Source organism: Rhinolophus sinicus, chromosome 3 (genome assembly GCF_057876585.1).
Source record: "Rhinolophus sinicus isolate RSI-liver-muscle chromosome 3, RSI-T2T, whole genome shotgun sequence".
Lineage (NCBI taxonomy): Eukaryota > Metazoa > Chordata > Mammalia > Chiroptera > Rhinolophidae > Rhinolophus > Rhinolophus sinicus.
In genome coordinates this window covers 53,180,945-53,208,119 of record NC_142503.1, presented here as the reverse complement: position 1 = coordinate 53,208,119, position 27,175 = coordinate 53,180,945, and the positions used below count along the sequence as shown (strand labels likewise).

General features: G+C 38.3%; 2 protein-coding genes and 1 long non-coding RNA gene across 3 annotated transcripts in view; 1 reads left to right on the top strand and 2 right to left on the bottom strand.

Annotated features, from left to right (window-relative positions):
- Positions 1 to 16,711, bottom strand: part of LOC109455057 (V-type proton ATPase subunit S1-like protein) — a 42,904-nt gene extending 26,193 nt beyond the window's left edge. The window contains exons 1-2 of the mRNA XM_019746364.3: positions 16,578 to 16,711; positions 14,161 to 14,224 (exon numbers count right to left, since the gene is read on the bottom strand). The gene's annotated coding sequence lies outside the window, so the exon portion shown is untranslated. The remainder of the gene's footprint in view (positions 1 to 14,160; positions 14,225 to 16,577) is intronic.
- Positions 16,712 to 16,939: 228 nt separating this feature from the next.
- Positions 16,940 to 18,808, top strand: RPS23 (ribosomal protein S23). The gene is made up of 4 exons (XM_019746386.3): positions 16,940 to 17,095; positions 17,525 to 17,684; positions 18,363 to 18,483; positions 18,611 to 18,808. The coding sequence occupies exons 1-4, from the start codon at positions 17,092 to 17,094 to the stop codon at positions 18,755 to 18,757; spliced, it is 432 nt and encodes a 143-aa protein (XP_019601945.1). The 5' UTR covers positions 16,940 to 17,091; the 3' UTR covers positions 18,758 to 18,808.
- A 1,609-nt stretch (positions 18,809 to 20,417) lies between these two features.
- Positions 20,418 to 26,569, bottom strand: LOC109455074 (uncharacterized). Its single transcript, XR_002138560.3, has 2 exons — positions 23,581 to 26,569; positions 20,418 to 20,809 (listed from the first exon to the last, which is right to left on the bottom strand). It is a non-coding gene; the product is annotated as an uncharacterized LOC109455074 (long non-coding RNA).
- Positions 26,570 to 27,175: the final 606 nt, after the last annotated feature.

Genomic DNA, 27,175 nt, shown 5'->3' with positions numbered 1-27,175 from the left:
CTAGTCAATGGGCAAAAAGTTTCAGTTAAGCAAGATTAATAAATTCTAGAGATGTGCTGTACAAGATTGTACCTATAGTGACCGATACTTTATTGTAGACTTAAAAGTTTGTTAAGAGAATGGATCTCATGTTAGGTGTTCTTACCACAATAAAATAAAATTTTTAATAAATGAATAAATAAATATCAGCGATAAATGTCTTTTCTTATTTCAATGCCTGGCTAAATAAAGAACATCTATTGTTATTCCTTCATTATCAACCTCCAATCCCATCACACACACACACACACACACACACACACACACACACACCTAAAAAGCACGAATAAAAATAAAAAATAAAATCCCCAAGAGTTAGTTTACATAAAAACATATGATTCAAATGCCACAATAAAGAAAATCCTCCAAAATAAATGTCAGCACTTTTGGCAAAGAACCACCTTGATCTCTTTAAAGGCAAAGTACTGAGAGCTGAAAGGTGCTATTTGTAAGTGACATTTCAGAGATGATGGATTATAGGAAGGCTGGGGACTTGACCCTAAGGAGACACGCCCCTTCCTCACTGCCACTTTACACACACACACACACACACACACACACACACCATCTTCTAACATGGCGCCTGGGAGCCTTATAGAAAATGAGATTAAAGGACAATAACTGGGGGAACTGGAGGAATGCAGAGATAAGGAAGTTACTAATAAAAACTATGAAATAGAAAAGGTCACTGTCAACGTGACATTTCCATGCCCCATCTTACTCCTACTTCCCATCTTATTTCCTTTTCTTTTCTGTTCTTTCATTTCATCAGACTTCTACCCTTCCACTCCCCTTAGTTTTTTGTTCTTTCCCTGATTCTGTGGAATTTCTAAAAGCAAGAAAGTTCTGGACAGGAGTTTAGTCTTAGGCAGGGCTGTCAAATAAAATACAGAATACCCAGTTAAATTTAAATTTCAGATAAACAACAAATAATTTTAATAATAAGTATGCACCATGCAATATTTGGGGCATGCGATACTAAGTAATCATCTGTTGCTTATCTGAAATTCAAATTTAACTGGACATCTTGTATTTTTATTTGCTAAATCTGGCAATCCTAGGTTAGGGGCTCTATGCTACTCAAATTTTAATGACCATACAAATCACGTACGGTTTTCTTAAAATTCAAATTCTAACTCAGTAGGTCTGGGGTGGGACAGGAGCTTCTTTGTTTCCAACAAGCTTCCAGACGCTGCTGACGCTGCTGGCCTGAAGGCGGCCCTGTGACTAGCAAGGATCTAGAACACTACTGTGCAATGGAAATACAAGGAGAGCTACAAATGTAATTTAAATTTTTCTAGTGGACACATTGAAAGAAGTAAAAACAAACTGGTGCCATGAGTTTTAATAATATATTTTATTTAACCTAATGCCTCTAAAATACTACGTCAAATATAATTAATTTTAAAAATTATTAACAAGAGATTTTACCTTCCTTTTCCATCCTAAATCTAAAATCTGGTGTATAATATATACATATCTCAATTCAGGCTAACCAAAATTTCAAGTGCTCAGTAACCACATGTGGCCAGCAGCCACTGCACTGGACAGTGCAAACACAGAACATCTCTTTCTGCTGTCCCAGTGATACCTCACGGTCCCCCACGCCCCCCGTAGCAGCAGCAGTGTTTAACCACGTGGCTCCTCAAATCCCAGGTCAGAAGAGGGGGAGAGCCCAAGCCCCTGCCAATCCTGTACTGTGATAACAATGGTTCTGTGAACACTCAGAAATCTTAGTATTAGTCCCTTAGTGCTTACTATATAACAATCTGTCATGGAAATATGTTTCGGTTATATTTTCAGGTAGACACATGTATGTAAAACTTTTTATTTGAAATCAAGTACCACTTTAACATATTTTATGACTTGATGATCCTAAAATTTTAATATAGCATTCTTTCTGTTGAAATTTTCTCCCACTTGGTTAAAAAATATTTAAGGCAGAATAATTAGGAGCTAGAAGGTTTCACAGATGTATTTAAGAATAGAAGTCACAGTTGAGATGTGATTATCTGAGAATAGCTATCTTGTGACTTTAGAGGAGAAGAGCAGAGACAAAAAATGCTAATACGATAGAGAGCTTGTATGTCACCTGCCTGACACGGTACCTGCCTGCTCAGATGGCTGAGCAGGGGGTTTCAGTTCAGGAGAGAAACTCTGAGTTTCACCTGCCGTTTGCTTCAAAGACACTATTTCTATCTTTCAAGGCTGTTCACGATACAAGCATCCTAAAGATATTTCAGAACAAAGTACAGTTAGTTGACTTACTCACAAGTTAGTTGACTTACTCACAGACACATGCAAAATATCCCCCTCAACAGTCTCCATAAGAGAACAGAAAGTTATATATTCATGCTGCCTTCTTTTCAACTGAAAATCCCTTGGGTTTGCTTCATTTTCTGATTTACTGTGCATTACTAAATGAAATGTTACCTGAAATTTTGAATATCAAAATCTGTCTTCCCATAATCAAATATGACCACAAGGAATTGTGTTCTCGGGGGGGGGGGGGATATGGATCTAATATAATTCTAACATTTGCCTTAGTGAGCATTTAGCATTTGCATTGACTGGGATATAACAGATCACAGTCTCTATTCATCCAAATGTTCTCAGACTGAAAATCACAGTAGTCAACTGCTGAAATCAATTAGAATGGTCTTTGCACACTGATTCCAAATCCAAATCCACCGACCTCCTACAAAGCCTTGCATGATGCAGCCCTTGCTGGTGTCTCTCTCCTCAGTTTACACTAGCCCTTCTCAAACCACTATGGTCCCGCACACTGGCTTGTACTCAGCTCCTCAACACCCTCCACGTGCCCAGCTTATCTGCACCTTAGTGATTCTACACATATCGTTCCCTCCGTAGGATCACTCCTCTAACTCACCCTGCATTCTGCTCACTCTCATCATAGCATAGATCACCATTTGTACTGAGACATTTATTTTCTTGTTACTTGTTTACAGTGCGTTTCCTCACCAGAAAACCTGCTCCACAAGGGCAGGGACAGTGTCTAATTAGCTGATATATACCTAGCGCTTGCGATGCTGCCGGTCTGAGTCTGTGCTCAATAAAAAGTACAGAATAATGAATAAATCTACCACAAAATGTCACATCATTAATTCCCACTTCATGCCACATGGTTGTGACTCCCAGGGCCTAAATATTTAGGCAACTGTAACTAGAAAAATCAACTAATCCACGTAGTTCATCAAAAGTAGTAGCTTGAAAGTGCAAATGGACAAAACCTAAGTTACATCAGTTCATTAGCAAAATACCATAATATGTACTTCTTGCTTCTCGTGGAGGGGTAGGACTCTGTCGTAGTTTATATATGTCAAGTTGCCTGCGCAATGAGGTGGCCAGATATTTGGTTAAACATCATTCTGTGTGTGTCTCGAAGGATGTTTCTGAGTGAGATTAATATTTAAATCAATAGACTGAGTAAAGCGGATTGCTCTCCCCAATGTCAGTGGGCCTCATCCAATCCATTGATAGTTTGAGTAGAAGACAAGATGGAGTAAGGGAGCTTTCATTGTCTCTACCTGTCCCGGAGCAGGGACATGAGTCTTCTTCTGCCTTCAGACTCACACTAGGACTGGACCTGCACCATCAGCTCTCCTGGCTCTCCAGCTTGCTGACTGCAGATTTTGGGACTACTGAGCCTCCATAACTGCAAGGCCAAGTCCTGTAATTAATTAAGTAATGGATAATTAAATAAATAAATAAATAGTTCCTATTGGTTCTTTTCCTTTGGAGCATCCAGACTAATGCTGACTCTTTATCAAGTTCAGAGCCTAACTGCTGCTACGATTTCTACCAATTTTCATTAAATCAACTTCTGAGTTGATTAGAATCAAGCCAGTAAATAAAATAGTTATAAGCGCTTCTAATTTAAATGTGAATGTTTCTTACTTTAGATTCCCCTTTGACTTGTTGGAACATGGCTAATGTGCCAAATTCGTGACACATATTTACATTCTTGGCTCTCAAGCTAAACTGAGACAGGAAGTCTGCTCTTTCATAAATTTGCCCATTGCACAAACGTTGATGGTCATGTCCTAGAGATGCCAGGAATACAAGGTAAAAAAGACCCAGTCCTCATCCCCAAGAAGGTTCCAGCCCAATGATGTGCAGAAATCTGAACACATTTTGCTGGTGTAAATACCTTTGGGATGTTTCCCGTAGCAAACCAGTGAGATCCGTGTCATGAGGTCTGTGTGCATCTTTTGTTACTGGGGTAGGTGAGTTACCCCAGTGCCCTTCCACTAACTGGGCTTTTATTCTTAACACAGTTTGAAATGGGTTTCTATTACTTGTAATGCAAAAGAAACTTTATTGAAAGGGATTTCTAAATAACAAATTTAGTGTAATAATACAGGCATGGACTATGAATGGAGGTTTGAGGGTCCGGGAGGCCCTAACAGACCTGGGCCCTAGGGAGGGAAAGGACTCCAGCACTCTCAAAAATGCTCTCTCCAGGCACCTGCAGGGTCCTCACCTTAACAGACAGGAGTTAGAGTTATAACTCACTAAAATAAAACTTGTGTTGAGAATGTGTGCTATCTGATGTTACCCTATGCTTTAATCCATCATTTATAAGAAGACAAAATGGATTCCTTGGACAAAAATTAAAAAAAAAAAATCACACTTAGTTTGAAAGACAACATTGTATACAACTACTCCGTAAAAATCCAAGATGTTGTTTGCTAAATAATTAACATATATTTGGAAACTTTATCTTAAAACCTAAGTAAGTTTTAAAATTCACTGGCACATGTGCACACTGTGTTTTCCCGAAGAAAAAAAAACACCTACCCCGAAAATAAGCCCTAGTTAAGATCTCAGCCAGACAGAGGCATTTAATATGTTATGACGATGTTCTAGAAGAAGATGACATGATTGTAATTGAATAAGTGCACATTGTTGTATATGAAAAAATAAGCCCTAATGGAGCAAAAATTAATATAAGACCCAGTCTTATTTTCGGGGAAACATGGCATTATTCCATAGTATGAAAAATGACGTATCTATAAACTGGTTACAGATTCATTCATTTGGGTTATCTTCATAATCAGTAATGACTGTTAGAAACAACAAGATTAAAAAAGTAATGGTTTAGTTTAATTATGTTATTTAGATTTTCTCCATGCTCATTTTTTGTGCACTAAATTTGACAATTTTTGATAGAATTTTATTTAACGTACCTACTGTGATTTTTAGATTTGTTGACGTATTTTTGAATTTAAATACTTTGATTCATGTATTATGATGATATGTAGCTATGTAAGTGCTTATGACGACTATCTTCTGGATGGAATAAAACTTTTATTCAAAACAGAAACAAGCAAAAAAAAGTAATGGTTTAAATAAATGGAAAAACTATTCCTGTTCAGAACTCCTCCCTTATTTTCTTCCTCTCTTCCTCCATTTCCTACTCCTTTTTCCTTTTGTTCTTTTCCTTTCAAAGAAAAAAATATCTTGTTTTACCATATTCAAAATTCTTTAAGCAATGATCAAAATTTTTCACATTTACTTTTATAGGAATTTAAAAATACATATTATAATAATTTACATATTATTACATTCAAATAATCCAGAAATAATCCTGGTGAATCATTTCACTGTGGAATGCAAAAGCTTCAAGAGTGACCTCCAGTCATTCCCCATCACCAAAGATCAATTGGTCCCTACTGAACTCGTAGACAGCACAGATCTAGCCTGTCTATCAGATTCTTAAACCTCTCCAAGGAATGAGATTATAAAACTTAATATTCCATTGATTGAATAAAAGTATCTTTCCTTTCCTAGTGAGAAAAATTATCTTTCATTTCTTATAACTCAAAGGCACCTACTGAAATAGAAGCTCATTTTCTTTTGTTTGGTTCTCAGCCAAGTTAGAGAAAACCTGGAGAATAACTTAATATGCGTATTAGAATGATAATTCCCTTCCAGGAACTTCTCAAAGGGTATCAAAGAACAGCATCGTCAATTCACCCTAGATCCTACACAGAGGTTTAGTTATAGCAAATTTTAAAGATCAGGCCTGAATATTAGTAAGATTATATGGCACTACATACATATATCTTTAGTTTCACCTTGAAATAAATATGAGCATAATCACTGCACCAAAAAGTGTAGCTAGAATGAAAGGATAAGAGATCTCATTCATTTTGGATAGAGGAAAAATTGTATTTAATAATTTAATCAGGCAAAATGAAGCACTCAACATTTATCACTAATAGTTATACAGAGCATGTAATCATCAGTCTTATCCTTAGTGCGTCTACTTTCTCACTTAAAGCTGTTATTTTAACTTGTCACATTTCCATAGCAACTAAAGCCTCAATTTTTACACTTAAAGCACTAGACATTATTTCTAACTAATCCAATATCAATTGGTAACATTGTTAAAACCTTTGGCTGTTCTTCCTAAAAAGTCAGTTCTCCCTAAAAAGTTAACTTCTCTTCCATACAGAACAAAGAATCTGTATCACCCTTGACCCAAATCTGCTCATCAACTGATTTAATTTATGAAGACCAATCTTTCTTCCTAATTGGGGAGAGGGGAAGGGGTCTGAGAGAAGTCAAATAACAATACCCTACTGCCCCACCTCAGTGCTAAACCAACAGAAATAAAACAAGGGGTGAGACAAGTAGAGACCTGAGGGCTTCTGATCATGATGACAAAGTAGGTAAAAACTGTGCTCACCTCTTCTTACAACCACATCAAAATCACAACTAAATTACAGAACAACCATCGATGAGAATCACCTGAAGTCTAGCTGCACAGAAATCCTATAACTAAGGACATACAGAAGCCACACTGAGGTTGGAAGGAGGGGTGGAAGTGCAGAACGGGCTGATCCCACACCCAAGTGTGGCAGTTAAAAATCAGGAGCAATCTCTTGGCTGCAGAGATCCCTTCTGAGGAGTGAGCCCTACACCAGGCTCCCCAGCCCAGAGTTCCATTGCCAAGAAGGGAATTCCCACAACTTCTGGCTGTGAAAACCAGTGGAGATTGTTGCTGAGTGAGAAGGAGGACTGCTGCAGTCCCAGGCGTTCCTCTTGAAAGACCCACACATGGACTTGCTCACTGACGGACTCACTCACTCTGAGCTCCAGCAATGGGGTAGCAACTCAAAAGATGCCAGGGATATACGAGGAGGAACTGAATTGTCTGGCTTCAAGGCGAGGGCTGGAGGGGCAGATTTCTCCCTGATAGAAGTACCGGCAGAAATCATTGTTCCTTTGTTGAGTGCTCTCAGCTCCCAGCATGCAGACAAAGGCAGACACTATAGCTGAGTCTCCATCAACCTGACTGTTTTCCCTGCCCTGATGATTCCCTGAGAACCTGCCTCACCCAACTTGTGGGCCCATCCAAGCCATTTCCAGTGGCTTTTCCATACAATTGGCCTATCGTGGCACATGCTGCAGACTTTCCTAAAATCCCTCAAAGTTTCACAAACCCCAACAAGCAGCATCTGGCCTCAGTGTGCCCTATACCTCTTGCTATACAGCTCCAAGGCTGGCACTAGTTCACAGCTTAGCCTCTCTCAGGTAACCTCCAAACCCAGCGCAAGTGGCAAGCATCTGTAGATCATTTTGCAGCTCATACCAAGTGGCCACAGGCAGCAGCTGACCTTTGCCTGCAACAGAGCCCCACCCAAGAGGCCCTAGCACCAACACACCTGGTGGCCAGCTTCAGACCACACCAGAGCACAACTCAACCACCTTCACAAACAACACACCCAAAGGGCAGACTGGGAAGGCACCAGAGACCTGCTAAAGCGAATCCTGGTCCATAGGGTCAATCCACACACTACAGTTCCTTCAGTGTAGTGACAGCCAGTTCTCAAAACCAATCAGCCCGAGGGTCAATCCTTCCCACTGATGTGCAAACAGCAACCAACGCTCAACTACAACAGGAGGGCACATACAACCCACACAAGGGACACACCTGAAGCACCGAGCTCAGGTGACCAGGGAAACTGTGCCACTGGGCTCCACAGGACACCAACTACATAAGGCCACTCTGCTAATACCAGGACATATAGCAGTTCTACCTAATACATAGAAACAAACAGAGGCAGGCAGCCAAAATGAGGAGACAAAGAAACATATCCCAAATAAAAGAACAGAACAAAGCTTCAGAAAAGGAACTAAACAAAATGGAGACAAGAAATCTACCAGATGCAGAGTTCCAAGCACTGGTTATAGGGATACTCAATGATCTCAGTGAGAACGTCAACAAAGAGATAGAAAATATAAAAATGGAGATAAAAAAAATAAAAAAACAATCAGTCAGAAATAAAGAATACAATAATTGAAATAAAGAAACATTAGAGGGAATCAATAGTGGATTAGATGAAACAGAGGATCAAATCAGTGATTTAGAAGGTAGCAGAAAACACCCAATCAGAACAGAAAAAAGAGAAAAGAATCCCAAAAAGTGAGGCTAGTTTAAGGGGCCTCTGGGACACCATCAAGTATACCAACATTCGCATCATTGGGGTACCAGAAGGAAAAAAGAGAGAGCAAGATATTGAAAACCTATTTGAAGAAATAATGACAGAAAACTTCCCTAACCTGGTGAAGGAGATAGACACACAAGCCCAGGAAGCACAGAGAGTTCCCAAGAACATGAACTCAAACAGGCCCACACAAGACACATCATAATTAAATTGCCAAAAGTTAAAGACATAGAGAGAATCTTAAAAAACAGCAAGAAAAAAGCAGTTAGCTACCTATAAGGGAGCTCCCATAAAAATGTCAGCTGATTTCTCAATAGAAATTTTGCAGGCCAGAAGGGACTGGCATGAAATATTCAATGGGATGAAAATCAAGGACATACAACCAAGATTACTTTATGAAGAAAAGCTATCATTTAAAATCAAAGGACAGATAAAGATCTTCCCAGATAAGAAAAAGCTAAAGGAGTTCAAACCAGTATTATAAGAAATGGTAAAGGGACTTCTTTAGGATGAAAAATATAAATAATAAAATGGCAAGAACTACATATCTATCAACAATTACTTTAAATGTAAATGGATGAAATGCCCCAGTCAAAAAGATATAGGGTGGCTGAATGGATAAGTAAATAAGACGCTGACATATGCTGCCTATAAGAGATTCACTTCAGATCAAAAGAGACACACAGACTGAAAATAAAAGGATGGAAAAAGGTATTTCATGAAAATGGAAATGAAAAAAAAAAAACACAAAAAAAAACGGGGGTAACAATACTTACTCCAGACAAAATAGGCTTTGAAACAAAGGCTATAAAAGGAGGCAAAAAAGAACCCAGTAATCCCACATCTGAGAATTTATCCAAAGAAACCCAAAACACTACTTTAAAGGGGCATGTGAATCCATATGTTCATTGCAGCATTATTTACAATAGCCAGGATATGGAGGCAACCTGGGTTTCCATCAATGGATGAATGGATAAAAAGACATGATACATATATACAAGGGAATATTATTACACAGTCATAAAAAAGAATGAAATCTTGCCATCTTCAACATGGATGAACCTAGAGGGTATTGTGCTGAGTGAAGTAAATCAGACAGAAAAAAAGAAATGCCACATGATTTCACTTATATGTGGAATCTAAAGAACAAAACAAATGGACAAACAAAACAGAAATAAATTCATAGATACTGAGAACATTTTGATAGTTGCCAGATGGGAGGGGGTTTGGGGGAGACGAGTAAAAAAGAAGGGATTAAGAAGTACAAATTGGTAGTTACAAAATAGTTGTGGGGATGTAAATTATACCATAAGGAATATAGTCAATAGCATCATAATAACTATGTATGGTGTCAGATGGGTACTAGATTTAGCAGGGTGATCTCTTCACAAATTATATAAATGTCTAATCACTATGTTGTACACCTGAAATTAATATAATATTGTTAACTGTAATTGAAAAATTAAAAATATATGTATTTAAAATAAATAAATAAATCAATAAATGAGACAAGTAGAGACTCAAATACCACCTTTATTACTGTGAAAGACCACAGTGGAGGGCAAAGTTCAGTGCAGGAAGAAAATGAACTGTAACTGAACCCCTTTCCCCAGAAGACAGATATGGCAGACTATCCTGGTAGCACTGGACTCTCAATAGGGAAAAGAAACCTGCCCCAGAAGAAATAGGAAATGTGTGCTCAGGAAGCAAGCTGAGTCCCTAAAAGGGAAAAAGGAAGAGCAGAACATGCCTAGATTATTTTTCCTAGACTTACCACAGATGTTACCCCTCCTTACCTGGCTTGGAATGAGTAAATTAGCAGAGAAAATAGAAGTTACACTAATTTAACTCTTTCTGCTTGGAAGGAAATACTAGGAAAGAGGGAAACTATTACTAGTTCTCCTTCCTAACCCCACTCCTCCAACATCTCAAGAACTACCAAACAGGATTCTTTGTGACAAAGTGTCTATCGGTTTGCATATACCTCTACTAACCAAAGGATACATCAGGTTGCAAGTTATAATAAAAATACTTTAATCTTAACAACTACAACCATTAGCATTCCTGGTGTTTTGCTGACAAATCATTTTCCATCAATTTTTGTGCCATATTTAACAGCCGTTAATTTTTTTTTTTTCTCAACTCCTTAAAAAATCAAAGTTCTGCCTTATAACTAATCTGAACATCAATAAACATGCTCTGGTTAAGCAAATTAACTTCTTTAAGTCTCAATCCCCTCTCTGTAAAATGGGGTTAATAATAGCACCTACTACACAGGAGCAGTTTTGAGGATTAAAATAAATTATACTTGTGAAGTCCTATGCATGGTACCTAAATAACACTCATACTTGTCAGAGGTGGTGGCGATGGTGGTGATCATGATGATGTCAATGATTTTACTCTTTATGTCATGATCTAACTCCAAATTACACCCTGAACTTTATGACATCTCTGTCTCCAATGCTATTACCTATGATCTCACACCTGTGCTATTGCAGAAGCCCCCTCCGTGGATAACCTGAGTCTTCTCTTGCCCTTCTATAGTGCCCTTCGATAGCAGGCACAGTGATTTTTTTAAATGTAGAGCTGATCTTATCACTCTCTTACTTGAAGCCCTTCAGTGGCTTCTCATCATTCAGAATAAAATCCAAACTCCTTATCTTGTCCTACAGGTTGGACGTAAGCTGGCCCTGGCCACCTCTCTAACTTCTCCTTCCTCTGTTTTCCCAGTAGCCCACTACCCTTCACCCATGGCAGCCTTCGTCTTGGGGGTCCCTTTAGAAAATTTAGGGCCCAAGGTCAAAGGGAATTCCCTGTCTTTTCAGGCTCCAAATTAAGTTAGTAATTCTTTATCTGGAAGTAAAAAACATAAAGCTCCAAAAGTAAAAATAAATTCCTTCTTTTTTTCCTTTTCTTAAGGTATAGTAATTGAAATCCTTGGGTTACGACACATTCTAACTATTGGTCCATGCCTTATTTGTTTGTTTTTATAATAATTAAATACACTACCTAAATAAACCATAACCCAACATCCAACTATGGTCCCCACTCCGTCCACCTAATGTCACTATCATCCTGAATACAGGATACAGAAGACCTGAATAGTGTTATGAACTACTTTGGGCTAATGAACATTTATAGAACATTCTTGCGAACATCAGTAGAAAATACTTTCTTTTGAAGTGTACATGGAAAATTCACCAAGAGTGACTATATTCTGCGCCGTAAAGCAAACCTCAGCAATTTTCTTAAAAATTGAAGTTAAAAAAGTATGTTCTTAGATCATAATGGAATTAAATGAGAAATGAACAACATAGATTTTTTTGAAAATTCCCAAATAGTTGGAAATTAAGTAACACAATTCTAAATAATCTATGGGTCTAAAGGACATCAAAAGTAAAATTAGTAAATGTTTTGAATTGAATTAAAACTAAAACATAACATACCGAAAGTGATGGCATGCAGCTCAAGCAGTGCTTAGACGGATCTGAGAAAGGGACAAAGGCCTCAAATCAATGACCTAAACTTCCACTTAAAGAAACTAGCAAAAGAGCAAATATAAACCCAAAACAAACAAAAAAAAGTAAATGATAAAGATAAGACCAGAAATCAACGAAATTGAAAACAGAAAAGCAATAGAGAAAATCAATGAAACCAAAAGCTGGTTCATTAGACAGATCAGTAAGATTAATAAACTTCTAGCTGACCAAGTAAAAAAGAGAAAGAAGACACAATTTACCAATATCAGGAATGGAAGATGAGACATCACTATAAATCTACATATATTTTAAAAATTATAAAGCAATATTACAAACAACTCTATGCCCATAAATTTGACAAGTTAGAAGAAATAGACCAATTTCTTGAAAGGCACACATTACCAAAGTTCACTCAAGGAGAAATTAATAACCTGTATAGTACCACATTTACTAAAGAAATTGCATTCATAGTTTAAAACCTTCCAACAACAAATATACTAATATATATAAACATAGATATATGCATGCATAACAGAATGTCATAACAGCTTTATTAAATAATTTTTGAAAACTTAGATGAAATAGACAAACTCTTAGAAAAATGACTCACCGATCTGACTCAAGAAGAAATCACAGTTCTATGAATGGTTCTACGACTACTAAAGAGACTTAGGCTATGGTTAATTACCTTCCCACAAAGAAAACACGAGGCCCAGATGGTTTTACTAAACTTTAAAGGAACAAATCATCCCAACTTTACACTAACACTTCCTGTGAATGTAAATTCAGTTTGTAACTTGTCTCTTTGCTTTCTTTCAGGTGTTTTTATTGAACAGGGGTTTTTATATGGTGAAATTTATCATTCTTTTCTTGTTTAGAAATATTTCCTTTCCTAAGTTCAAGAAGATATTAACTTTTATTTTCTATCAAGAATTAAAAATTTTTGACATTTAGGCCCTCAATCTGTCTGGAGTTGTGTTTTTTTTGTTTTTAGCCTGACGTAATGATCCAATTTAATTTAGGTAAATACTTTTTGTGCAGCTCCGTTTAACAGTTCTCCTTTAACACATTGATCTGACTTCTGATTCTGTCATTTAATAATATTCTATACTCATGAAAGTCCCTTGCAGGGCTCTCTATTCTACTCATTGGTCAATCTATCTTCTTCTACTATCTTCTTCTATAGTAATACTACATTATCTTACTTACCTTCACAGAAATTTTTCATGTCTGGTAGGGCCGGCCTTCAGGGTGTTCTGGCTGTTTCTGGCTCTTTATTCCTCCAGCTTCAATCTCATGTTTAATTATAACCCTTTCCTTTCCATCACTCTCAACTCCCATGCCTTTCTTCAATTATATTCACCTGACTATATCCCACCCCAAGCCCTGTTAAACCCCAACTCTACCTACTTAGTCACTACACTAAATAAATCTGAAGAACACACAAAACCATACTGACTGATGTTACTTCCTAACTACTGTGTTTCCCTGAAAATAAGACCGGGTCTTATACTAATTTTCGCTCCAAAAGACCCATTAGTGCTTATGTTCAGGGGATGTCATCCTGAAAAATCATGCTAGGGCTTATTTTCTGGTTAGGTCTTATTTTGGGGGAAATATAGTAGTTTCAACCTGTTCAACAATCCTACATTCTTCAGTCAATCTATCTTCACCCACTTCTAGATTAGGAGGCAAAATTTATGTTGAAACCTAATTCCTAATATGATGGTATTAGTAGGTGGGGCCTTTGGAATGTGATTAGGTCATGAGCCCACATGAATGGGATTAGTGCCCTTATAAAGAAACCCCAGGGGTGGCCTGTTAACTCAGTTGGTTAGAGCACAGGTGCTCTTAACAACAGGTTGTTGGTTCAATGCCCACATGGCCATTGCAAGCTGCATCCTCCACAACTAGATTGAAACAACTATTTGACTTGGAGCTGATGGGTCCTGGATAAACACTTAAAGTAAATAAAAGTTTTAAAAAAAGAAACCCCAATATGTCAATTATATAGCAATAAAATTTGAAAAAAACAAACAAAACAATAAATAAATTAAGAGACAAAAATAAATTAAGAGACATCAGAGAGCTGCCTTGGCCCTTCTGCCATTTGAGGTTATGGCAGCAAAAAAGAGTCATCTGTGAATCAGGAAGGGGGCTCTCACCACACACTGAATATTCCAGCAGCACCATGGTCTTGGACTTCCCAGTTTCCAGAACTCTCCAGAACTGTAAGAGATGAATTTCTGTAGTTTATAAGCCACACAGACTATGGTCATTTGTTATAGCAGACCAAATGGACTAAGACATTATTCCTCAGCAAAACAAGGGCACTAAAGTTATTTACCCTTTAGTGTTATGAGAATTAAATAAATTAGTAAATGTAAGGCACCTAAAATAATGTGGCACAAAGTAAGTACATACTATTATATTTAACGCTAGTATTGTTATCCTGGATAGTGCTTTCCCATCCTACCCTTTGTCCTCAAACCTCTTTTCCATACTCATTCTCTTCACTGATGACCTTCATTCTTATTTCATTGTGAAAATAGAAGTAAAAAGAGAAATTCCACATTTCCCATCAACATATCTTTCACTTTACTTGCAGTAGTACCCCTGTACTCTGCCTTCTCTATAACTATAAATTGTTACTATTCCTGAGATCAATTCCTCCACTTGGGCAACCCTCTAGTCTACTCAAGGGCTTGCTCATACAATTATCCTTTCTCTAATGAATTATCCATTTTTTCTTCTCTACTAGAACAATGCCATCAGCTACAAAAATGTCAAGAAATCTGCCGTCTTAAACAAACCCATCCTGACTTCACAGACTCCTCCGGATATAGCCCCTTTCCTTTGCCTACTATAGAAAAATTCTTTGCAAAAATTGTCTATAGTTGCTGTCTACACTTCCTTCCCTCTCATACTCTATTGACTCCGATCAGGCTTATATTTTCACCACTCCATGGGATCCCCACTTGACAAAGTCACCAATAACCTCCACGTTGCCAAATCCAAAAGACAACTCTCAGTTCTCATCTTACCCGCCTTTCAAACATACTCACTTCCACCTTCTTCACTTGGCTTTGGTTAAAGCACAGTATTGGTAACTCCTTTTCAATCTGTTTTGCCTGACTGTTTTCCTTCACCTGCTTCTGTTTTGTATCACTAAGTTTTGGTGTGCCCAGGGCTCAGGCCTCTGACCTTTCTCTGCTCTACCCACAGTCATCCCCTAAGTGGTCTCACTCAGAGCCATGGCTTTCAATGCTACCTATTCACCGATGACTCCCCTGAAGTCTCTATCTACAACTGCCCATTTCACATCCATACCTGATTGGGTAACAGACATCTCAAACTTAATGCATCTATAACAGAACTTGTAATTTCCCCTTCTAAATCTGCTCCTCTCCCAATATTTCCCACTCAGTAAATAACACAAGTCACCCAATTGTGCAGGTTGAGAACCATAATTAACTCCTCTCTCACATCCTACAGTCCTTAGCAAATCCTGCTGGCTCTACCATCAAACAGAACTATGTTTCCCCGAAAATAAGACCTAACCGGACCATCAGCTCTAATGCATCTTTTGGAGCAAAAATTAATATAAGACCCAGTATTATATTATATTGTATTATATATTGACCTGGTCTTATTTTAATGTAAGACTGGATCTTATATAATATAGCATGAGACCCGATCTTATATTAATTTTTGCTCCAAAAGACGCATTAGAGCTGATGGTCCGACTAGGTCTTGTTTTCGGGGAAACACGGTATATCTAATCCAACCATTTTTTACTACCTCCAGTGAGAGTTCAAGCCGTCATAATCTTTCAACTGGACTACGGCAACACTCTCCCAACTGGCCTCACAGATTCATCTCTTACAATTTTTTCTCCTCACAACAGCCACAGTGATCCTATAAAAAATATAAACCCTATCTCGATACTCCCCTGCTCAAAACCTTCCAGGCATGCAATCGCATGAGGAGTAAGTCTTCACCATGGTCTACAGCTTCACATGACCCTGTGCACCTTGCAAACCTCATCTAGAACCACACTACTTCTCATTCACTGTACTCCTCTCCCCTGATCCTTCAGTTCTTGTAATGCACCAGCTTATTCTGCTTATTGAGAATCCCTCCTCTTGGAAGGCTCTGTCCCATATGCTTATGCGAATGACTCCCTCTTCTTTAGGATCTCAGCTCAAATGTAATGTCCACAGAGATGCCTTCTTAAACCACTCTATCCAGAGTAGCCACCCCCATCAGCAAGTTCCTATCATCCAACCAATTCAGTTGTATTTGCACTTATCAGTGTGTAAAACTAGCTTTATTTTTAAATAAATATATGTATTTTTCTGCCTTCTCGCACCTAAAACATATGCTCTTTAAGAGCAAAATCCTGCACTCTCTTGTTAGTTGTTATATTCCCAGTGCCTAGAACAGTGCCTGGCACAGAGAAGACATTTAAAAAACAGTTGTGGGATGAACCAACACTCCAGAAATCTCTATTTCATTCGACAAAGGAAACTAAGGTTTAAAGAGCTAATTAAAGAATCACCCAAGGTCGCACAACCAGTACCTGGCAGCTTTGGGGTTTGAAGCCTGGTTTTTAATTATTACATCACATTGCTTCACTAATTTTTTTCCATTTACCATGTTGCTTCTGAGTACGAGTTACGACTAGGAAGTCTAATTTTCCAACCTATAAGCATGAGGCACAGACGCCTTCCTCCTACCTAACGCCACTAAGCCCCGCCCCTGTGGGTTTGTCGAGAGCGCCTGCGCCATGAGTGGGTCTCGTGCAGAGAGTTCTGGGATTGGTAGTCCACGTTCCTTCCGCCTCCGACTTTCACATAAAAAGAATTAAACAACAATGAAAATTAGATATCGCTGAGTTTCACACATATTAAATAAGACGCAGATTCTGGAAAGTGGTACAAACTTGTCTTTTTCGAAGAAGAGGGCCAAGCTTCGGACTAGGCGCTGCACAGACAGCCGCTGGGGTCCTTGGCTGGGCGGGGCTTGTTCGCGGTGGTTTGTGGCTCCTTCCTGGGCTGTTTCTCTCTTTTGCTCGGGCCCGTGCTTCCGACAGGATGGGTGAGTAGTCTCGGGCAGGGTTTGGGGGATCGCAAGTGGAATTTGGGGTCTCTGGGGCGGGCGGACGAATAGGAACAGAGCGGTGAGGAGGACGCCACGGGGAAGGCCGATGGGGAAGGGCCCAGGAATCGCCGCTCCCGCAGGCACATGGCCAGACGCCGAAGGGGCCCAGGCGACGAAGAGGCCGCGGAGCTCGAGTTAACGGGGACGCTGGGAGGCCAACCCTGCCCCTGAGCATTGGCGTGGGGTTTCATTCCTTTGGGAAAGCGCACCCATTGGAGCGCTTGTGTCCACTTCTTAGTTGGTTCAAGGAAAACTTGGAGATTTAGACTATGCACCGGCTTGTAGTCCAGGTGAGGTTAGTGTCTTAGAAGATGTAAAGCACGACGGGCGTTTTTGCGGCGGAACTAAGGTGATTTTGATTTTTAGGCAAGTGTCGCGGTCTTCGTACTGCCAGGAAGCTCCGAAGTCACCGACGAGATCAGAAGTGGCATGATAAACAGTACAAGAAAGCCCACCTGGGCACGGCCCTGAAGGCCAACCCTTTTGGAGGCGCTTCCCACGCAAAGGGAATCGTACTGGAAAAAGTGTAAGTGAAAATAAACTACCTTTCCGTCATGGTTTATTTTATTAGGGTAAATCACGACACATGTATTTCAAGAAGTGGTGTAAATTTTATGTCTGCGTACCCATATTTGAAAGTTTACAGTAACGTGAGCGTTTACGGTTAGGTAACTAAGGTTTTTAATCTCTTAAAATCTGCTTGAGTTGGGGTGTGATTGGAAGAGAGAAAGTAATAATGAGGGGACAAAGTTTAACGTGTGTGCGAACTATTCTAAGCAATTGGCACTTACTGTTTAATTTTTGCAATCATCTCCTACTTGAGAAAACTAAGGTGAAGAGAAGTTTCTTGCCTGAGGGATACAGCTAAGATTGAGCCACATGAATTTGCCAGTACTCAAATGTTTCTGACTTTACAAACAGTAATTTCATACAGTCCAATCACATTTAGGGAGGGCAGGATTTAAATCCAGACTTGGTAGTTTGGGTTCTTGTCTCATACAACTATAAAGGGGCCAGAAGTTTCTGCCATTGTGCTAATGAAACGAGGAAAAGAAAAACTTGGTTGAAATCGCAGAAGTTTAGCAATTTAGGGTTGGTTGAAACAGCAGTTAACAGTACAATTTTGAGTGCGTTTTATGCTTGATGAACTGAAATGTATCCCTTTTCAGGAAGTGAGCTTACTCTTGTGCTGTTTATGTTTCAGAGGGGTTGAAGCCAAACAGCCAAATTCTGCCATCAGGAAGTGTGTCAGGGTCCAGCTAATCAAGAATGGCAAAAAAATCACAGCCTTTGTACCCAATGATGGTTGTTTGAATTTTATTGAGGTAAGTGCTTCAGACTGTTGTAGACTGGTTCTGTCTTCTCCCAGGGTGGTTTCCCCCAGTGTTTTATTTAATGGTATTTTTAGTGATTGCCACTGACACCAGTAGTAAACTATTGGTTTTATTCCAGGAAAATGATGAAGTTCTGGTTGCTGGATTTGGTCGCAAAGGTCATGCTGTTGGTGACATTCCTGGAGTCCGCTTTAAGGTTGTCAAAGTAGCCAATGTCTCTCTTTTGGCCTTGTACAAAGGCAAGAAGGAAAGACCAAGATCATAAGTTTTGATGGTGAAAACACAGTAGTAATAAATTTCCACATGCCAAAAATAATGTTGTTCTTATTTCTTTTACCATTGAGATGTATGCTTTACCAATTTAGGATATTGGAAAAACATTTAATTCAGGATTCTCTAGAGTAAATGGGATTCATAATAAACTTGACCCCCTCTCTGGAATAAACAAACAGTAAATCTGGAATAAATAAATACAGCATTCTGGTATGGAGGGCTTAAAACTGAATTTCTAGCAGGATCACCTTGCGTACCCTTGACAATGCACATTCTTAGATTCATTTCCCCAGGGACACAATATAATAAATACTACCCTCTAATTGCTCCATGCTCTGGTTTTTGAGTATCTAAAGGTCAGGATCCATGTTGTAATTCTGTGTTCATGACAGCAAAATTTAGGCATGGGATGATTTAGTAGGTAGAAGTTAATGGAAGTGAATGCCTGGCAAATTAAAGCAGAGGAAAAGTTTAACAGTGAGGGAAATGAGGTATAGAAAGATTGGTGCAAGTGCTCTTTGTCCTGAGCCTGTCACTAACCGATATTTTGACCTTGAGGTTTACTTTTGGGCCCACAAAATAGTTTGTCTCACACCCAAAAGTGAAACATCCTGGTTTCTTCTGCCTCCTGTGTATTCTACCCTGCCCCCCTAACAAAGTGACCCTGTCATTCTTGGGTACAAAATGTAAGCAAAATCCTAGCAGCTTTTGTAGAAATAGTTAATTATGTGGGAAGGCAATACTGAAAATGAATTTTGGAATCACGACCTGGTTTTAAGACAATTTGTAGCTACTGTAATTGAGGGTGTGGTATTAGAGGAACAGATCAGTAAGGTATATTCCCTAAGTAGATCTATGTATGGATGATTTTAAACAGGCAATTCAATGGAGGAAGGTAGTCTTCAATAAATACTATGGACCTCCATTTGCAAAAAACAAAAATGGACCTCACCCTGAATCTCAGAGCTTATAAAAATTAACATCTGAATAAAACGTAAAGCTACAGAACTTGGAGAAAATATCTTCATGATTTATGGTTAGGTGAAGTGGTTTTAGACACTACCAATAGCACATCACACACACACAAAGGGTAACTTGGACTTCATTCATACACATTTTTTCAATTTCTTGTGTCTTGAATTAAAAATTCAAAAGTTTTTTTTTTAATTGTGAATAAGTAGATACTTGTGTTACCTCATATTTGCCTAACAAAACCCAAAATCAAAAACTTGCTCTGATCTGAGTAAGGATGAAAAGAAAGCAGACTGGGAGAAAGTATTTGCAAATCATATCTAACAAAAGACTTTTGTGTCTAAGATACATAACTACCCAGTCTGAATCGAATTACAAAATGGGCAAATAGTTCACCAAGGAGATGACAAGCACATGAAAAGATCAATATCATAATCCATTGGGAAAATGCAAATTGTAAGGCAATAACATTGCACCTATCAGAATGGCTAAAGTTAGAAATACAATACCAAGTACTGGTGGTCCTGGAGCAACTGAATTTCATACCTTGTTGGGAATATGAACAGTCTAGTCACTGGAGAAGTTTGGCAGTTTCTTAGGAAGCTAAACGTATGATCCAGCAATTGCACTCCTGGGTAGCTGTCATACAGAAATGAAATGTCTACCCACACAAAATCCTGTACATGTATATTCATGGCAACTTTATCTAGAGATAGCCAAGAACTGGAAACAACCTAAGTGTCTTTCAATGGGCAAATAGATTAACTGGTAGGTATATCCATAAATGAAATAGTCAGAAAGGAAACTTGTTACATGCAACAACTGTGGATCTCAGGTATTATGCTAAGTGCAAAAAGCCAGTTCAAAAGGTTGCGTACGTCCTGTATTATTTATATAAAACTAAAAATGACAAAATTGTAGCGATGGAGAAGAGATCAGTGGTTTCCAGGAATTAAGGAATGGCAAAGTTGAACTATAGCAGGAGGAGTTGCTTTGCAGTGACAGAAGAGTTCTGAGTCCAGGTTGTGGTGGTGTTTACACAAATCAATACTTGTGATGGAATTTCATAGTCCTATGTACAAAAAAAAAAAAGTGCATATAAAAACTGGTGAAATACAAATAAGGTCTGTAGTTAATGGCATTGTACCAAGGTCAAATTCCTGGTTTTGAAAATACACACGTTATCAAAGATGCTATTAGGGAAAGATGGGTGAAGGTGATACACAAACTGCATTATTTTTGAAACTTCTTTTGAGTCTTATTTATAAATTAAAGTTTTTTAAAATTGTGAATGAGTAGCTATTTAATTTGTGTTACCTCTTATATTTGCCTAGCAAAGCCCAAACAAATCAGAAATTGTTACAGCAGAAAGAATCTGGAGATCACTCAGTCCAGTGATATTCCGAGATCCTGGGAATATCAGAATTCCCTAAGGCATTTGCTAGGGTACAAACACTCTGTATCTTCTGGGAAACAATCTTTAGGTATTTCAAAAGAAATGTCTTTTTGACAAACTCAGGCAATCTTTATGTAATAATCCCCTTGCTTTCTCCACTTACGAGAGGAGGAGGGGAGCAGGGGAAGAATGAGCAAGCTACTAATCTTACCCAGCCACATCACCCTATAAATCAGAAGTCCAAAAGAGGTAGTTCCTAATTATTTTTGAAATACTTTGCCCAATTAATTGGCACAGCTGAAATCAGAACAATACTCTGTCCTCTAAATGAAATTGTTCCTATAGGAGACCCATCCCACTGCCAACAATACACACTGTCGCACAAGTAGCTATTTAGCCAGTTAAGGCATAGATTTATGCTGGGTATTTAGTAAGAGTTTTTGTTTTGTGCCTTTTGAAGGGGAAGGGGTAGTAAAACATGATTAATAAATTTTCTGTGGGTTTATATGGAAATGTCAAAACACTCCAGTTAGTGGTGTTCTTTAAAGAAATGTGAAACTATTAGGGAAAAAGACGCAATGCCTCTGTTATATGTCTTTTCCTTTTATTTTTTGGTAAGAACTTGAGAAACACAGTTCTAACTTGACAGCTATGTACATTTGAATGTATATATCTGCATATATGAATTTGCTGTGTTTCGTTCTAGGAAAATGTGTGGTGGCAGGATTTGTCTGGAGTCACTTAAAGGTTGTCAAAAAGTACCTAATGTTTTCTTACTGGCTTTTGTGCAGTCAAGAAAAGAGGCCAATATCATAAATTACCATGTTACAATAAACTCTTCACTAACAGCTACTTGAATACTCTTTATTTGAACCTATAAAATCTATTTAAATGGATCATTTAAGTATTAACTCACATTTTTTATGACATTGTAGTTAGGTGATGTCTCGAGTTTGTACTGAGCATTCTTAATTTCTAGCACAATTCCTGTCCATACTATTGGGTAAAGTGCTGTTTGTTAGTATGGAGGAAGAGAAAGGGAAGTGGATATGAAATCTTATTGTCACAGTAATGTCACCACAAGAGTTCTAGAGCAAAGCATTAAAACATTTATCGATTGTTTTTCAGCATAAATTGTCTCATGGGAAAAATCACTTTTAAAGTGACACATTTGAAGGGACCCGTGAGTGACAGATAACCTATATTTCCAAATTTGCACACACATAGTCTTGACCTCATTCAGACTGTCACTGAAGCCTTTAACATGTGGAGTGTATCTTCAAAAACAAGGGAGCCACTCAGCCCTCAGAACTTCAGCCAGGCACGGGCGTGGACCACTGAAATTCCTTCTTTTAACACTGCTTCCCTGATAACCTGAAGCTTTCAGACAGCAACTGTGACACCAATGAGGCTTCTTGGTCAGGAGAGAGGGAAAGGAGGAAATCTTGGCTGCAGAGCACCCCTTCAGGTCTTCCAGTCAGAGAAGTACCAGCTCAGTCTGCAGGTCCTCACCAATGGTCTGCTTGACTATTTGTGGTAGTGAGTTATTACTGACGGGATAGTCTACTCACAGTGTGAGAGTTCTTGTTTAATTCTAGCTTTCTAAAACCTCTGTCACTGAGGTTAATTAGAAACAGAGCAAGCAGGCATGTCACTTGGCTGGGCTAAAAGCATAGGACATATTGAGCACACCCACATTTTCAAATAAGTTTAGATGCTAACGAATACATTGCAATGTTTCCTTACCTCTTTTAGCAACCAGCTAATGTTTAAATGTAAACAATAGTGGGCAAAGTAGGCAAAGTAAGCCACATTTTAAATAAGTTTTCACTTATTTAAAATCATGCTGAGAACAGTTGAGAGAAATGTTACTTGTTGAAACATGTTTTGTCTATTAACACCTGCTTTAGAAACAGTGATTTGAAATAGTTTTGTCATATCTTTTCCCCCCAACAGCTTTGTGGACTTATTTATCCAGCTTATAAAATGCAAGAGGTTCCAAGTATTTCCCTAGGCTTGTAATTCCAGTATGCAGTGGTTGAGGTTGTTCATTCTGTGTTTTACATTCTCTTATGTTTATAATTAGGTAGTTCTTTTCCTATCCCTATACCCCTGTTTCTCTTGCCCATGGTGTGTGTGTCTGTGTGTGTGTGAATGTGTATAATAGAAGAAAGCCATTGTGAATGGGATTTATTGACCAGGATTCTTGATCTATCCCACATGGGATTTATCCCATAGATTTTGGAGGGTCTATGATCCTCCTGAAACTGTACGCAGAATTTTCTGAGATAAACACACACACAGATGTTCCCCGATTTATGATTGGGTTACAGCCCTATGAACCCATTGTAAGTTGAAAATATTGTAAGTCAAAAATGCATTTAACACACTTAACCTACCAAATATAGCTTAGCTCAGCCTACCTTAAACATGCTCAGAGCACTTACATTAGCCTAGAACTGGGTAATTATCTTGAGTTTCATCTCAAGTGTAATTGCCTCCCTTTTCTTCTTCCCAGAAGCAGGAGACACAGATGGGCATTTTGTAGATACGATGGGATGTGAAAACACAAAACACAATGTCCAAAAAATGCTGGCAAGACAGTATACTGTGGAGTATAGTTGTTTAACCTCATGACCACGTGGCTGACTGGAAACCAGCTCACTGCCGCTGCCCAGCATCAGGAGAGAGGATTTTACCGAATATCGCTAGCCTGGGAAAAGAGCAAAATTCAGATCTGAAGTATGATTTCCACTGGATGCGTATCACTTTCGCACCACTGTAAACTAGAAAAATCACAAGTCAAACCATTGTAAGTCGGGAACTGTGTGTGCACGTGTGCGTGTATATCAGATATGTGTGTATACACATACACATTTTTCTGAAAATGGGGTCCTATACTCCTTTTTCAGGACTTACAAAAGGGTTCCTTATCAAGAAAATACCTACTGTTAAAATCTGCACAACCATGAGCAGACTTAGTCACATATTACATAATTTTCCATTTTAATCACAGGTGAGAACCCTCTCAAGAAGTTGTCTATGGTTTGACATTGTTTATGCCATGTCCCCAGTGTGGAGAGGATCTACAGATGGATGATCCAGTTTACAGAACCTGCAAAATGCACATTTCACATTCTACCGATTGCACTGGCTCACCTAAGTATGGAACAGTGGGCCACTTTAGAGAAAGTTCGCCGATGGCACAGGTCAAGGCAGAATCAGAAAGAGGGTGGAAAGCCTCACCCTCAGAGTAAAAGCAAAGGACAAAACCCCAAAGACTTTTTAACATCTAAGACTGGAGTAAAACTTGATAGAATAGATCAAATAAAAAATGTTCAGTATGCACCTATAAAAATAAATGACATAATGGTTGTGATTTTAAAATATTTGAACAAATATAAAGTAAAAAAAAAAAGTGAAGCAAATATGGCATCAGTCTTGGTAGTAATTGCTGATTCTGATTTGTAAGTATTGTGAGGGTTCATGTACTATTGACTTTTGAGTATGTATGGAATTTTCCATCATAATTTAAAAAAATTACATACACATGCTAATTGTTTAACTCCATGCTTTCTGGTTATATCAGAACCAGCACAAGATGGTCAGCTCCAATCGGGATAAAATGGAGATGTGGGTAATCAAGTGGATAAGAAAGAAGCTGGGAACCTAATCCAGCAGCAATGAGAAATACAAAATGTATCAAGAAAAGACGAAGCTGCGAATCCCTGCATAGTTTAGCAAGACAGAAGAGGAAAATGTTTGATTCCATAATAAAAGCAAAGTAAAATAAAATTATTTTCAAAGATTTTAGGAAATGGTAAAACAGACAGCTGTGGGAATGTAAATTGGTACAGCCTTACTGAACAATTTAGCGACATCAAAAGTCTTAAGACATTCCACATCCTTTGACCTGTTAATTCCCTTAATAACAGCATAACCAAAAAGAAACAAAAGGTAGCAACTGTTTCTGCACACATTTCTCACTGCATTACTTTCTGAAAACTCTTTGAGGGAGGGGCTTTGTCTGCCCTACTGTCCACTGTAGCCTTAGCACAGGCCCCCGACACCCAGGAAGTACTCAATGAATGGATGTTAAATGAACAGAGAAAAATTAGAAATAACATAAAACCCAATGATAGTAGAGTTATTTGATACATTTTGATATAGAAGAAATACTAGTTATGTTTTTCAAATAAAATTAAATGACATTGGAAAATGTTCCAAATATAAGGTGAACTGGGAAAAATCAGGATGTAAAACCATATACAGAATTATCCTAATTAAACATGTTTAAACTAGTATGAGGAAATATATCAAAAATTTAACTGCAGTTATCTCTGGGTGATACATACTTAAGCAATTTTTAAATTTTCTCCTGCCTTCAAATATTTCTGTGGTTTCCAAATTATCTATGAGGACTAAAAATTTTTTTTCAAAACGAATTTTTAGTTTCACAATCTATGAATAGATAGGCAGAACATTACAAAAAGAGCCAAAGTCATCTTCGATCACTTCCAATCCAAGTTCCCATTCTCCACTTTCCTAGGCAACCTCTCATGAGTTTGGTGTACATCCTTCTAGACCATTTTTTATGTTTTTACACACACACACACATACTGCACATGCACTACAGAAAGTGTGGTATTGGTATATTTTTGATATAGTGTTAAGTTGCATGCGTGGTGTGCATCTAGTTTTTGTTTTCTGTTTTAACTCAATCTATTTACAAGAACTGCCTATTTTGATACATGAAGATTGAATTCATTCTCCTTAATTGCTATATAGAACCGCATTTTATTCAGCAAGTTCCCTATTAATAAGCAGGAAAGGCCTGGTAATCTTTCTCTCTGAATCTACCGAAAGAGGGGGCATAAGGAGACCACATCCCACTCTGCTGCCGGTGTCAGGGGGAAGAAATCTTCTTAAAGGATGGAGTGGATGAAGTCCCCAAAAGAGGAAAGCAGGTCCTGTCCCTGGTGCCTGCAAAAAGGAGACCATGGCAGCTTTCCTTTGGGGCTTAGTGATCACCCACAAACACAAACACTCCACAAAGATTTGTTGAGTACTAGCAAGTACCAGGCACCATGCTAAACCCTGAAGAGCTGGATGCCTGTGCAAAAAACAATGCAGCAAAGGCTGTAGATACACTGAACTATGATTTCCCATTCAACTACCAGGGCATGCTTTGTTACATTTCTGCCTCATGGTTATAATTAACAGTGATTTGGGGTATTTGAAAAGCTTCAAAATAATCCAAGAAGTCATCAAGCAGCCATCAAGTTGATTTATCCCCATGTAAAGTCAATTTCAATGAAGGAATACATGTGAGTTTCCACTTTTAAAAAAGAAATAATTTACCGTGTTTCCCTGAAAATAAGACCTAGCCAGACCACCAGCTCTAATGCGTCTTTTGGAGCCAAAATTAATATAAGATCTGGAATTATGTTATGTTATATTATATAAGAACTGGTCTTATATTAATTTTGGCTCCAAAAGACTCATTAGAGCTGATTGTCCGGTTAGGTCTTATTTTCGGGGAAACACGGTACAAAATGGGACTTGATCTCAAATCACTTTCAGCTCTAGTGTTCTAGAATACAGGATATTTGCAATAGGACTGTTTAACCACTAGGTGTCACTATATGCAACACAAAAGTTGAATAAAAGTAAGGGCTTTACATTACACTACTGCTCAAAAAAAACTACCAAATTCAAGAATAAAAATGTGAAAGCACTTTTACAGACATGCTCTCTATAAGAATGCAAAGGGGTAGCTGCAGGAACCTATCCACATATTAAAGTAGCCCAGTGCCATGGGCACAATAATAGTTAAATACTTCCTATATCCTTTTAGAACAACCGGTAGCAATGTACTGGCCAGAAACATGAGGGAATCAGAGGGTCCCAGAAGTAAAAGTGAGCTTATTTGTCCATTCGTTTTAAAATCTTTGATTGTTCTCTGAAGTTAGAAATACATTTCAATCACAACCTAGCACACACACACACCCTCATAGATACAGAGTTTATATATAGGTATAC